The following is a 15,026-nucleotide window of genomic DNA, read 5'->3' as shown; positions in this document are numbered from 1 at the left end:
CGGCAGTGCTAGCCCAAGCATGCTGGACTCGTGGCTGCTGTCTGGCCGTCACCAAACTGATAGACGCTCACCTCTTGACCAGTAATACATCGCCATAGCAACACCTCTTAATGGGCAACACATGTCCTTATGAAGTCGATTGTTCCCCATTTGTTCTGCTGAAACAAAGGGAACATAGGTTTGAATTACGCTTGTCATCCCCGGCATGTTTCCTAATCAAGTCAATGCAGTGTTTGCACAACGTTCATCGCCAGTCGTCAAAAGTGAGACTCGGTCAAACCCTGAAGAACATTTCATGTGAAAAATAGTCGGAAGTAAATAAAATCTGCATTGACGAAACATTGGTTATGGAGATATGTCCCTCAGTGTATATACAAACGTGGAGTCTTCCCTACAGAAAACGGGGTGGACCATGATTGTCCTCTACAGTGAGGTTTTGGGTGGAGCGCCTGATCTGATTGTGTCCTCGTGTCCAGCCAATGGGATTGTGCTCATGCTATCTGGCACAGGTTTGTCTCAACATGACTTTGTACAGGTTCTTGTTAATTAGGCAGGGGGTTGTCGGCACGGCTACTATAGATATGTTCCCAGGGTACTTTTCGGTGTACCCTAACCAATATCAGAATACAGAACGGTACCAAAACGGCGGACGAGTCCATATTTCACAAGCTGAAACCGGTTTGTGTTGTACTTCGGTTGCATTGCTGATATCGAGTCCATGTGCATCGCGGAATTACAGAACATACAGCACTGAGTATGCTCGTTTTTATATCTCACCCTGGAAAACATCCCATACAACAAACAGTATGACATTTCCGATACAGAAAACCCGCCATGTTCAGTGACATTTAGACGAACGCGTACTGTGGAGCTGGATTTTACCGCGGCTAAGCACGCAAGATGTCTTTCCACGCAAGCGTACCAGGAACCAGTTCAGCGCACTGCGGAATGGACTCGTCCCAGGGTATCGTTCTGTATTCCGTTCTTGGTCAGGGTACATTTGTGTGTACTGAAAAGTAAAGGGTGCATATCTGTAATACCTGAGCCGACAACGACCCCTTCAGAGTAGGAATCTACATCGAAACGTCGTTAAATGCAATTAACCATAAGTTGTTATCTATAAAGTATGATTTCTTATTTTCTAATAAATTTGGACCAGCATAGGTCACGGGAACCTATCCTTAATCCGGTAACCCACAGGGTGCAAGATCCGGGGAAGAATAGGTCTTCAGCAACCCATGCTTGTCGTAAAGGGTGACTTTGCTTGTCGTAAGAGGCGACTAACGGGATCGGGTGGTCAGGCTCGCTGACTTGGTTGATGCATATCATCGTATCCCAATTGCCTTGATCGATGCTCAAGATGTCAATCACTGGATTGTATGGTCCAGACTCGATTGTTAACAGACCGCTGTCATGTAGTTGAGTGTGGCGTTAGACAAACAAACAAAACAAGCAAGTAAACGACATCCACGAGTTTACGACATTGTATGTCAATGTGCATGCACGCAGTGAAAACACCGACATCCAACTACACCATAAAATACAGCTTCCAGTGGTCCAGTCCGTATCAAGATGACTGAGGTGAGGTGAAATGGGGTTTAACGTCGCGTCTGCTTATACTAGTCCGGACTGATGGCGATTAATAATGCTAGCCACTGAGATACCATGCCGCAGTTTAACATGCATGCCCCATGCTTTCAGACACGACACCAGTCCTTTTAGCCCCTTAATGTCGAGACGCTAGACAGGATAACAACAAATACCATCTTTTAAGGGCTTTTTGGTATGACCCGGCCCGGGATCGAACCCCGGACCTTTCGGGCGGACGCTGTACCACTAGCCCACGGAGGTGTTCCAAGATGACTGACGACATCCACCAGTCCTGGTTGGGCGGTGCTGGCGTTAACGGGTCTAGTGTCGAGACATACGTGTACAAGATGGCTGACGACATCCACCCGTCCTGGTTGGGCGGTGCTGGCGTTAACGGGTCTGGTGTAGAGATATACGTGAACGAGATGACTGACGACATCCACCCGTCCTGGTTGGGCGGTGCTGGCGTTAACGGGTCTAGTGTCGAGACATACGTGTACGAGATGGCTGACGACATCCACCCGTCCTGGTTGGGCGGTGCTGGCGTTAACGGGTCTTGTGTCGAGATATACGTGTACGAGATGACTGACGACATCTACCCGTCCTGGTTGGGCGGTGCTGGCGTTAACGGGTCTGGTGTAGAGATATACGTGCACGAGATGGCTGACGACATCTACCCGTCCTGGTTGGGCGGTGCTGGCGTTAACGGGTCTGGTGTAGAGATATACGTGCACGAGATGGCTGACGACATCCACCCGTCCTGGTGGGCGGTGCTGGCGTTAACGGGTCTAGTGTCGAGACATACGTGTACGAGATGACTGACGACATCCACGGGTCTAGTGTCGAGATAGACGTGTACGAGATGACTAACGACATCCACCCGTCCTGATTGGGCGGTGCTGGCGTTAACGGGTCTTGTGTCGAGATATACGTGTACGAGATGACTGACGACATCCACGGGTCTAGTGTCGAGATAGACGTGTACGAGATGACTAACGACATCCACCCGTCCTGATTGGGCGGTGCTGGCGTTAACGGGTCTAGTGCCGAGATAGACTTGTACGAGATGACTAACGACATCCACCCGTCCTGATTGGGCTGTGCTGGCGTTAACGGGTCTAGTGTCGAGGTAGACGTGTACGAGATGACTAACGACATCTACCCGTCCTGGTTGGGCGGTGCTGGCGTTAACGGGTCTGGTGTAGAGATATACGTGCACGAGATGGCTGACGACATCCACCCGTCCTGGTGGGCGGTGCTGGCGTTAACGGGTCTGGTGTAGAGATATACGTGCACGAGATCGCTGACGACATCCACCCGTCCTGGTGGGCGGTGCTGGCGTTAACGGGTCTAGTGTCGAGACATACGTGTACGAGATGACTGACGACATCCACGGGTCTAGTGCCGAGATAGACTTGTACGAGATGACTAACGACATCCACCCGTCCTGATTGGGCTGTGCTGGCGTTAACGGGTCTAGTGTCGAGGTAGACGTGTACGAGATGACTAACGACATCCACCCGTCCTGATTGGACGGTGCTGGCGTTAACGGGTCTAGTGTCGAGATATACGTGTACGAGATGACTGACGACATCCACCCGTCCTGATTGGGCGGTGCTGGCGTTAACGGGGATATTCATGTACGAGATGACACCACAGGGAGGCTTTATTTCAGGTTCCCAGCCGTCGGGAATATCAGGTGGAATACGTCTTGTGAAGATTTCCTTCTGTCGCGCAAATATGGTCATGACTTTGAAGCTTGTAGGGTTTAATATTGCACGTCTGCTAATACATCAAGATTGTCGACGTTTCCCAATAGTGACTCTTCTCATACTGTCACGGTATTGCTCTAGTTATGAGGAGTCATGTTTCGCTAACATTCATAATATTACTGAACACAATAACTTGGGGATCATAAACATTTTGGGGGATATTTTTGTGTAGTGAAGACTAAGCACCAACTTTCATAAAAAAATATCCCCAATATTCCTATTATCCCGATTTTTTTTGTTCGGTACGTGTGTACATAAAAAATGGGAATTCTCTTCTACACGTTATGTGGCTACTCGTGTACATTGCGAGTGGGGGCAAGGGTCGTCGTCTAAGGCGCCGCTATTCCCTGTGCAGAGTTGCGTCCCTTGGTCCCGCCAGAAACCTATGATTGTGGGTTCGAATCCCTGTTCGCCCCGATTATGTTTCTAGGTATGTCAGCACCATACCCGTGCTCGTGGGTTTCACAGAAGTGGTAAACGTCTAAGACCTGCATCACTTCGGGCTTTCCTCCCACATTAAGCTGACACGCCGTGATATAACTGGAATAGTGTTAAAAGCGGCGTTAAAAACAACGCGTGAATGGGTGAGTATGGTGTTACGTGGCTTTTAAGCAATATTCACGCCATATGACGACAGTAGACACCATAAATGGGCTTCACACATTGTAACCATAAAGGGAGTTTAGCCTGGTCTGTATATGGACAACATGACTTACACTGTATATTGCCCCGGCAGATCGGTCTGCAGGAACTATGCATTATAGTCAAGGTCTGCGGTTCTGCCCCTTTGTCAAGCATGTAATATAACAACCTGTGTGGGCTATAGTCTAGTAGTATAGTGACGCATTCCTTACTCTCCGAAAGGAAGTATGTTTCCCGTAAAAGGTATGCAATTTATCAATGTTTTAAAACCACATCGATATCATAAGCGACAACGACAGATAATTACATTTTGAACTGGTCTGATATTTTAGACTATATCTATTTCCCACGCGTCTTCTGTTCAGTGTATTGATCGCTGTAGGCGACTTTCATCGACCAGATTGAACTAGCTATTCATCACGGGAATATTCCACAATAACATTCAGGTTTTCACTTTTCAGAGTTCCAATTGTATATTCATGAGTATCCACAAAATACCTAAGGTAAACCTTCAATTCTTCAGGGAACATGATCATGTTTTCCCAGGCCATGGCGAGGCTTTGGTAAACTCGACTGATTTTTCTTCAGACATGTAATATCCCCTGATCGTTACAAGTATCTGTAGGTATAGTATTTCACAATTATTACTCTTATAATAACAGCGTGCTTTTTTCTGACGCAGACGCAAGCTGTTATGAGAATATCATAACCTGAATGGTTTTTATGAACAAATCCAACAACAAGGGACCATTACCATACGATCAAATAAGAAAATCTACTGAAAACGTACAAGACGTGAATTATTTTTATTACCACTTCAATTATTATTATTATTATTATTATTATTATTATTATTATTATTATTAAATATGAAAATCTAATACTGATGTTGCCTTTGTTTGGTCTGATATGCGAGTCAAGTTCTGACGCTCCGTCAGTGTGTCAGTCGACGAAGCGAAGGTGTTGTCACCGATACTGTCCTTAGATAGGATGGTAGATGCGTGAATATACTGACGTGGTAAAACTGTATGCAGGTGCGCGTTATCACATGACAGCATTTTATCGGGCTTAGATCTTTACTTGTTTCAGTACAACAGGTTGTTGTTAAACGTCCTCGTGTGATTTTGTGGTAACAGGTGTGTGGGGATAATATATCCATTCTTTGATAAACAATTCATAATAATTTACATATTCAGAGGGTCCAGTGTGAATTAAACGACGCTTTAAAAAAGTTAGTTTTCATATCCTTTGGACAGCCGAAGGTTACTACAAATATCTTTGGAATTTGAGTATTAGTTCAATCGCTTGAAAAAGGTCAAATAACTAGTTTCTGGTATGCAGTCACAGAGATAATGCCCTAAGGATCTCAAAACTGTATATGGAACTTGGGGAAACGTTCTGCGCGCACTTTGGCCAGCTTAAATGTATGCGAGGGGGCAAATGGACATAAAGTCATTATCTTGGTGATGTTGATTGATTTACACATTTCCAAGAGCTTTCCATATGTATAACACATGGTATGGTTTTACTTAGTTAAAATATATGTATGAAAAATGTATCATTTCTCGTCACGATATGGCTGAAATATTGCCGATGTGACGTAAAGCATTAACTCGCTCACTCACTCGGTATGGTTTCCAAAAGGTGTCACGTGACCAGCCCCTAATGCATTATTGTCGGTTATTACGTTTGAACCCGGTTTGGACGTGCATAGGATATGATGTGGTTGTGGATGAATGAGTTGAAAAGTAGCTGGTGAAACCGACCATGCAAAATTAGAGTATATCTTAAAACTTCGTCTACTGTGGCGTCTGTCTGAAGACTCCGTCACTGTAAGGACTGTCTACATACTCCGTCCATTGTAAGGCCTGTCTTAATGCTGCGTCCACTGTAAGGAATGTCTGTATTCCCCGTCCACTGTAAGAACTGTCTGTATTCCCCGTCCACTGTAAGGAATGTCTGTATTCTCCGTCCACTCTAAGGAATGTCTGTATTCTCCGTCCACTGTAAGGAATGTCTGTATTCTCCGTCCACTGTAAGGACTGTCTGTATTCTCCGTCCACTGTAAGGAATGTCTGTATTCTCCGTCCACTGTAAGGACTGTCTGTATTCTCCGTCCACTGTAAGGACTGTCTGTATTCTCCGTCCACTGTAAGGAATGTCTGTATTCTCCGTCCACTGTAAGGACTGTCTGTATTCTCCGTCCATTGTAAGGAATGTCTGTATTCTCCGTCCACTGTTAGGACTGTCTGTATTCTCCGTCCACTGTAAGGACTGTCTGTATTCTCCGTCCACTGTAAGGAATGTCTGTATTCTCCGTCCACTGTAAGGACTGTCTGTATTCTCCGTCCACTGTAAGGAATGTCTGTATTCTCCGTCCACTGTAAGGACTGTCTGTATTCTCCGTCCACTGTAAGGACTGTCTGTATTCTCCGTCCACTGTAAGGAATGTCTGTATTCTCCGTCCACTGTAAGGACTGTCTGTATTCTCCGTCCACTGTAAGGACTGTCTGTATTCTCCGTCCACTGTAAGGAATGTCTGTATTCTCCGTCCACTGTAAGGACTGTCTGTATTCCCCGTCCACTGTAAGGAATGTCTGTATTCTCCGTCCACTGTAAGGAATGTCTGTATTCTCCGTCCACTGTAAGGAATGTCTGTATTCTCCGTCCACTGTAAGGAATGTCTGTATTCTTCGTCCACTGTAAGGAATGTCTGTATTCTCCGTCCACTGTAAGGACTGTCTGTATTCTCCGTCCACTGTAAGGACTGTCTGTATTCTCCGTCCACTGTAAGGACTGTCTGTATTCTCCGTCCACTGTAAGGACTGTCTGTATTCTCCGTCCACTGTAAGGAATGTCTGTATTCTCCGTCCACTGTAAGGAATGTCTGTATTCTCCGTCCACTGTAAGGACTGTCTGTATTCTCCGTCCACTGTAAGGAATGTCTGTATTCTCCGTCCACTGTAAGGACTGTCTGTATTCTCCGTCCACTGTGAGGACTATATAAATGCTGCGTCCACTATTAGGACTGTCTGTATTCTCCGTCCACTGTAAGGACTGTCTACATGCTGAGTCCACTGTAAGGAGTGTCTGCAGATTCCGTCCACTGTAAGAACTATATACAGACTCCAGTCTACAACAGGCAGGCGCGCCCATTCAAACTAACCCCTCCCTGTCTAGCAAACAATGTATGCACGTGGCTGAATGTCACAGGATGTATTTATCGGCGTTCTCTGTCACAATGACTAATTATCTCCCCTGACTTCTGCTGATCTGTTGCTGTCTGATCGAAGCCCCGCCAGGGGGCCCGCGTTAACTAAGTTGACACAGCATGGGTTAATTGTCCGTCCATGTTGTTACCACCTTGTCGGTGCTACTGTTTTCCCTGAGTGTCGGGAGATGGAGTTATAGATGTGATGCGGTAGTTGCACAAGCGAAGAAAACCCAACGCATTTTTATTTTATATATTCTTTTATGTAACTACATGTAGGCGTTAACCAACACGGACATCAAGATTGCCGTCAGTCAGCTGCGAGAAATGACGTACCTAAATGGTCTCCGAGGCTCCACGTGTGTTCTATTGATGTGAGGAATCGACGAAACCTTGAACTGGTTCACAGGAACAACATGCGACGTGTTTGGGCACATGGTCGTCATTATGGAAAACACATCAAGAATATGACTGGCCCTACAGCCATACTTAACATGACTGCAAGATATTTGAAAAACCGGTCACTGATGAGTGAGTGAGTTACTGAATGAGTGGGTGACTTACAGAGTGAGTGAGTGAGTTACTGAATGAGTGGGTGACTTACAGAGTGAGTGAGTGAGTGAGTGAGTGAGTGAGTGAGTGAGTGACTTACTGAGTGAGTGAGTTACTGAGTGAGTGAACGAGTTACTGAGTGAGTGGGTGACTTACAGAGTGAGTTACTGAGTGAGTGGGTGACTTACAGAGTGAGTGAGTGAGTGAGTGGGTGACTTACAGAGTGAGTGAGTTACTGAGTGAGTGGGTGACTTACAGAGTGAGTGAGTGAGTGAGTGGGTGACTTACAGAGTGAGTGAGTTACTGAGTGAGTGGGTGACTTACAGAGTGAGTGAGTTACTGAGTGAATTGGTGACTTACAGAGTGAGTGAGTTAGTGAGTTACTGAGTGAGTGAATGAGTTACTGAGTGAGTTGGTGACTTACAGAGTGAGTGAGTGAATGAGTTACTGAGTGAGTGGGTGACTTAAAGAGTGAGTGAGTGAATGACTTACTGAGTGAGTGAGGTACTGAGTGAGTGAGTGAGTGGGTGACTTACAGAGTGAGTGAGTGACTTACTGAGTGGGTGAGTTACTGAGTTAGTGAATGAGTTACTGAGTGAGTGGGTGACTTACAGAGTGAGTGAGTGAATGACTTACTGAGTGAGTGAGGTACTGAGTGAGTGAGTGAGTGGGTGACTTACAGAGTGAGTGAGTGACTTACTGAGTGGGTGAGTTACTGAGTGAGTGAATGAGTTACTGAGTGAGTGGGTGACTTACAGAGTGAGTGAGTGAATGACTTACTGAGTGAGTGAGGTACTGAGTGAGTGAGTGAGTGGGTGACTTACAGAGTGAGTGAGTGACTTACTGAGCGGGTGAGTTGCTGAGTGAGTGAATGAGTTACTGAGTGAGTGGGTGACTTACAGAGTGAGTGAGTGACTTACAGAGTGATTGAGTGAGTGACTTACTGAGTGAGTGACTTACCGAGTGAGTGGGTGACTTACAGAGTGAGTGAGTGAGTGACTTACAGAGTGAGTGAGTGACTTACAGAGTGAGTGAGTGAGTGAGTGAGTGAGTGAGTGAATGAACATTATTCCAGCTATATCACATCTGGGGACATCGAGGACAGACTTATGTAACCATGTTGGGAATCGAGCCCGGATATTCGTTGCAACCAGCGAACTGTTTAAAATCAAACCCAATGGAATAATTTAAAACATGGATCCAACTCAAGTCTACAATGATTTGGCAAGCCTCAGTTCTTGAAATTAAGCATTGTTCTGTGCTCCATTTGGATTAAAAAAATTTATTTTGTAGATATATATTTTTTAATAAGATAACTGTATTTCTGGGACTAAATGTTGGACTGACTATCCGTCCGACCTGTCACTAATGGTAGATAGACCCTAGTCTCGGGTTGCAAGTGACGAAAAGGCAACCCACACAATACTTTGTTTGTCGTTTGTGAGTCTGCATGATTGTGACGTCGATGTCGGTGTCGGTGCGTTGGTGTCGGCACGTGTCCCATCGCTAGTGCAATAATGCACCACAAAGTTCATTTCAAGCAACTTTGTACTATATATGCCTGTAGACGTCATGTCGATTTGAATGTAAAGATGTTGACTCGTTCATTGATCAAAGTCTTTTGACTTTGACCTGACAACTGACGCACTGTTAAAACCTAACGTTGTACCTGTGATGAGGTATCTCTGAAATGTTGATGTCGCTTTCGAGCATATTTTCACTCGCCACGCACGTTGCAATCGCTACCAACTTGACATGTGTTGTCACTGTCACTGCCGCCAGTTTGTCACCGCCTCTAACACTGACGCAGTACACCTGGCAGTAAAACAGCCCATAAACACAATATACTTCATAGGGGAACCGATAGATTAACAAAAGGCGCATTTCGATTATAATTAACTTGACTTTCTTTATGTCATGTTTGCATCACAGCATCATTGTGTCTGGCAACTTCGTCGACGGTGACACACGGGAATATCGCTACCTCGAGCCTGGCGACACTGGTGGCAAGAAAATACATTTAATAAAACCGGAATCATGAATGCAAGAAGCAAGTGTGTGCTTATAATCACGTTCTGACTTACTATCATTTTAATCAGATACAACTATGATAAAACATCAATTTCAGTGCGAAATCAGCATTTGCTGGAAGCGTTCGTTAAATCTTAAACATTTAGTAAGTAATGCCCCGTTCACATGAACAGCATTTACTAACGTAAGTAATTTTGCACATGTGTAGCTATACATACGTGTGTATATGTAAATTTACTATGCGTTCACATGAAACCCAACTTAGGTATGTAAATAAAGTATGTAAACAGTTTAAGGCACACATACTCGTCAGTCTGTTCACGACTTTCAACACAAAACAGGTTGTTTTCCAATCAAATTTGAATGAGAGGAGAGTTACTTCACCGAATATTTTCGTATGAAGCAACGTGTTTGATTTAATTTGTTTTGACTCCTTGAAACCAAAAGAAAACACCGTCCGCTCAACTCTGTATATACCCATAAAAGTTGGCAACTGTGGACAATTTGTTTGGTGTTGGCAAAAGAACAGATATTAATCAGATCATCATCTTACGTTAACATAAACGTTCACATTGCAACATATACACACATTGCAAATTTACATTTACATTTGCACCTGCTCCAAGCATGATGCAAATTTGCTCCTGGTGTAAATATACACACATGAGTAAACGCGTTCACATGACAAGTATACTCACGTATATATTTCTACACTCGTATGCACATATGGACATATATGTATAGAGGCGCATGTGACCGGGGTATTAGATTGTTGTACAGTAAACTACATTTAAAACGAACAGACGGATATAACGAATTTATTTTTTTGGCTCCGGGCATTTGTTGTATATATGCTTATAACGAACTACGGTTATAACGAACTGATATTAGCGATCCCATTGGGTTCGTTATAACCGTAGTTTACTGTATTTCGTTTACCCTACATCTCATCACACAGATAAATTAAGACACTGTACATGATTAACAACCTTTATGAACATAACTCGCCGTGAGCCTACGAGTATATATATCTACGCTATACAGTGCAACACGATATGTGTATTGACACATTGTAGCTATACGGCGCTGCGTCAGCTGGGCTGGATCACTCTATACAGACCGTGCCATTTCACATCGATAATGAATGAATTAGTTGTGATACTGATTCTTTTATTCAATACAGATTCACATCGATTCGGAAACATCTGTAACGACTTTGACTTCATGGATGACGATTGTAGTTGTCTCTGCAGCATCAGCAACACCTGTCTGTCCGTCCATTAACAGTTCTTTAGAATTGTAGACAGAAGCAGAATGTTTGCAATTGTTACGTGTCGATTCCCAAAGTGAAACAATTTAGTGTGAAACCAACAAATGGTATACAATCAACAGTTGTATTGCAACATTAACTAGGTTTACAAATCAATACAATTCACTACTCAGCAATTGCGACGATAATATGCAATAGTGTGGTACTACCATATTCTATGGCAGTACGACACGCCATCAAACTTGACAAAGTCACAATTCTCATCAGTATCACAATCTGACACAACGTCCACAGGAGAAACAGTGGCAACACACTGAGTAGGTACATTGTCATTTCCTTCGTGCTATTTTCTAATCATATTGCCATGACAAAGCTGTCGTTTTACGACAGCCTGGTGCTTGTACAAGATTGCCTGTATCACGGACGTGTCTGTCAATAACATACGGACAGTGGTAGCACGCAATGGCTGAACAGTGATTGGCAAATACACTAAGACTTTATCGCCAGGATTGCAATTTCTCTCTGAGATATATTGTCCTAATGTACTTTCATTTTGCTCTGGGATTCCTTCAAGTTATCCTTAGCAACTTCACAGGCTTCACAACTTCAGCAGAGCCCAGAATGATGAGACATTCTCCAACAAACTCTTTTCAGACTTATCATTAAGCCAATGCTCCTTCAAGTGCCTCAAAGGTCCACGAACATTATGGCAAAAGACGAGATCCGAATGACTAAAATCTTTTGACTCCTTAGCTGACACCATCACAGCAAACAACAACAAATGAATGCCTTCATCTCAACCCTTCTCAGTCTCAAAACAGTAAGTCCTTATCATATTCTTAAGAGTCTGACGGAATCCCTCTAAAGCTCCTTGAGATTCAGAATGATATGCATTAGACTTAATCTGAGGTATGCCTAACATGACATGAAAGTAGAGCCCTGATCTGATTAAGAAGATCCGAGGAAGAATAGGTCTTCAGCAACCCATGCTTGCCGTAAACGGTGACTATGCTTGTCGTAAAAGGCGACTAATGGGAACGGTGGGTCAGGCTCGCTGACTTGGTTGATGCATGTCATCGATCCCAATTGCTTTGATCGATGCTCATGATATCAATCACTGGATTGTCTGGTCCAGACTCGATTATTTACACACCGCCGTCATATAGCTGGAATGTTGCTGAGTTCGGCGTTAAACAGAAAAACCAACCAACCATTCTGACTGAATAGTCTTAGGCAAACCAACCATGGTGAAGAACTTTATCTTGAGAACCTGAGCTGTAATATTCCGTTAAATGAATAGCCTCTGGAAACCTTGTGAAAGCTGGAATGGGTTTCAAAGGTTCGGCTGGGATTTTCTGATTATTTTTGCCAACCATTTGACACACATGGCATGTTTTGCAAAACTCAGGAACATCGCGCCTCAAATTAGGCCCCCAAAAATGGGCCAGAATATTGTCACAAGTTTTGTTTACACCCAAATGGCCTGTCGAAGCAGTTTCATGTGCCAAACTCAAAACATGATTTCTATATGAATTTTGAAGAACAATTTGATGGAAAATCTTCCATTCATTATCAGCAGGTACATCCGGCGGCCTCCATTTCCTCATCAACACACTATCCTTGACATACTAACATACTGGAACCTTGACAGCTTCTTCAAACGAGAGTGCCCTCTTGGTAAGAACTGGGACTTCCCCATGTAACTTCACTAACGTCTCCCTACACAGAACTGGTCTCTTACCAGGCAAATTGTCAGACTTGTGAGTACTCTCACTCGAAAATTTAGACAGGTCAAGAGCCTGATCCAAAACAGTGCCAGTCACAGCTGGACTTATTCTCAGAATTTTTTTGTTCAGCCATAGCACGAGTAACAACACACCAAGGAAAAATACCTGGAATTTCTTTTTCAAGATTGCTCGTGCTAGGCTCTGGACAAAGAACAGGATCAGCCAAACATCCCCCTGCCAAATCATTCCTAAAAGGCAAGTCTGCACCTTGAACAGGTAGAGTTTCTACAAAATCTGTCTTCGAATTCACAAAATGGAGAGGTGCACTGGTAAAATCACATAAACCCTATAACAAAGCCCCAGGGATCGCGGATGACTCATCAGAAAGTGGCAAAATACGATCCAAAATTAGAGTTTGAAGAGCACCAGTACCTCTCAAAACGGTAATGGGCGTAACATTGGAACTTCACTAATAAAAGGTAAGTATTCCTCTCTCACAACAACAGACTTTGATGACTGGTGACAGCTAACTCCTCATTAGCATTGGCGGAAGAATGACTGTTCTTGAAAGATAGCTTTCTACACTCAGACATGATATGCCCTGGCGTGCGGCGATATCTACAAGTAGGCTGACGGAAATCAAGAAGTATCTTTCGAAACAACTGGAGTAGAACTTTTTGTCAACAAACTCAAAACCAGACTTGTTACAACTAGATCTAGGAGAGGATGAACTTTCCTGATTTGTAACGCTGCGAGCTCCTGTCTGTAAACCCTGACTGCTTAAAACTAACCCCGTCAGTCAAAGAAGAGCCTTGTGCAACTGATCCACTTTCTGCTCATCAAGCAAGATATGTCCGAATGTCCGTTGACATACTACTTAAAATCCTCCAGCAAAGCCAACTGCTTCAAACTAATAAAATCACCATTGACCTCCTTGAAGTGCATCGCCTATCAAGCATAGTTTCCTTCTCCCTTGTAAACTCAACAAAAGTAGAAATATTAATGCCTATTTTATGGATGCAGACAGAACAGGATCGAATGGTGAGATGTGGGGATGCGAGTGTGTTGACAGATGAGATGTGGGGATGCGAGGGTGTTGCCAGGTGAGATGTGGGGATGCGAGGGTGTTGACAGGTGAGATGTGGGGATGCGAGGGTGTTGCCAGGTGAGATGTGGGGATGCGAGGGTGTTGACAGGTGAGATGTGGGGATGCGAGGGTGTTGACAGGTGAGATGTGGGGATGCGAGGGTGTTGCCAGGTGAGATGTGGGGATGCGAGGGTGTTGCCAGGTGAGATGTGGGGATGCGAGGGTGTTGCCAGGTGAGATGTGGGGATGCGAGGGTGTTGACGGATGAGATGTGGGGATGCGAGGGTGTTGACAGGTGAGATGTGGGGATGCGAGGGTGTTGACAGGTGAGATGTGGGGATGCGAGGGTGTTGCCAGGTGAGATGTGGGGATGCGAGGGAGTTTCTGTGTGCCGTGTCACATCCTGGGATAGGTATTATTAATAAACAGAAGTTAATTATATGCGTTATGAAATATTACAACAGATTGTTTGAATTAACGAAATATTGTATTGAAAAATACCAGCGACAATATTAGATACGGATCTTTATAAATTACTTTCACACTCAGTGAATTTTATCAGTGAAAAGAATGTGATCAAGGACCTCTCTCTCTACCTCTCTCCCCCCCCCCCCCCCCCCCCCCCCCCCCCCCCCCCCCTCCTCCTCCCCTCTCTCTCTCTCTCTCCCTCTCTCTCTTCAAGTACGGATGCTTCAAGTATGGAGAATTTATGGACTTCATAGCTGGGACGTACGAGTGACGATCATGATTAATAGTCGTATTGTTATTTTGTCATTGATTAATGTCTGCCTAGATACACGATACAGCCATATCGCAATCTGAACCAAGGTTGTCCAGGGTAGCTGATGCACACAACTCGACCCTCGCATGTTATGACGTCATATCACATATCATGCTTCATATGGGACCCTTTCGCGTTGTTTTCAAGGCCGTATTTTGAAACTGTCGACGCTGAAAGTTAGTATATCAGTAAACAGTGCTGGAGATGCCGGACAATCATGGTATCGGTCACGTGACACTGTCAGGACACGGTAGGACAATTGCAAACTGCCTGTGAGTAAGTGAGTTGGGATTAACGCCGCCTTAAACATTATTCCAGTTATTTCACGGCGTGTCAGCTTAATGTGGGAGGAAACCCCGAAGT

General features: G+C 44.4%; 1 protein-coding gene across 1 annotated transcript; it reads right to left on the bottom strand.

The window, feature by feature from the left end:
* Nucleotides 1–13,806: 13,806 nt before the first annotated feature.
* Nucleotides 13,807–14,628, bottom strand: LOC124123405 (placenta-specific protein 4-like). Its single transcript, XM_046486629.2, has 2 exons — nt 14,616–14,628; nt 13,807–14,285 (listed from the first exon to the last, which is right to left on the bottom strand). The coding sequence occupies exons 1-2, from the start codon at nt 14,626–14,628 to the stop codon at nt 13,807–13,809; spliced, it is 492 nt and encodes a 163-aa protein (XP_046342585.2).
* Nucleotides 14,629–15,026: the final 398 nt, after the last annotated feature.

This window comes from Haliotis rufescens, unplaced genomic scaffold (assembly GCF_023055435.1).
Source record: "Haliotis rufescens isolate VD_foot unplaced genomic scaffold, xgHalRufe1.0.p SCAF_20, whole genome shotgun sequence".
NCBI lineage: Eukaryota > Metazoa > Mollusca > Gastropoda > Lepetellida > Haliotidae > Haliotis > Haliotis rufescens.
The sequence above is the reverse complement of the archived record's forward strand: the minus strand, read 5'-3'. Positions and strand labels throughout refer to the sequence as shown.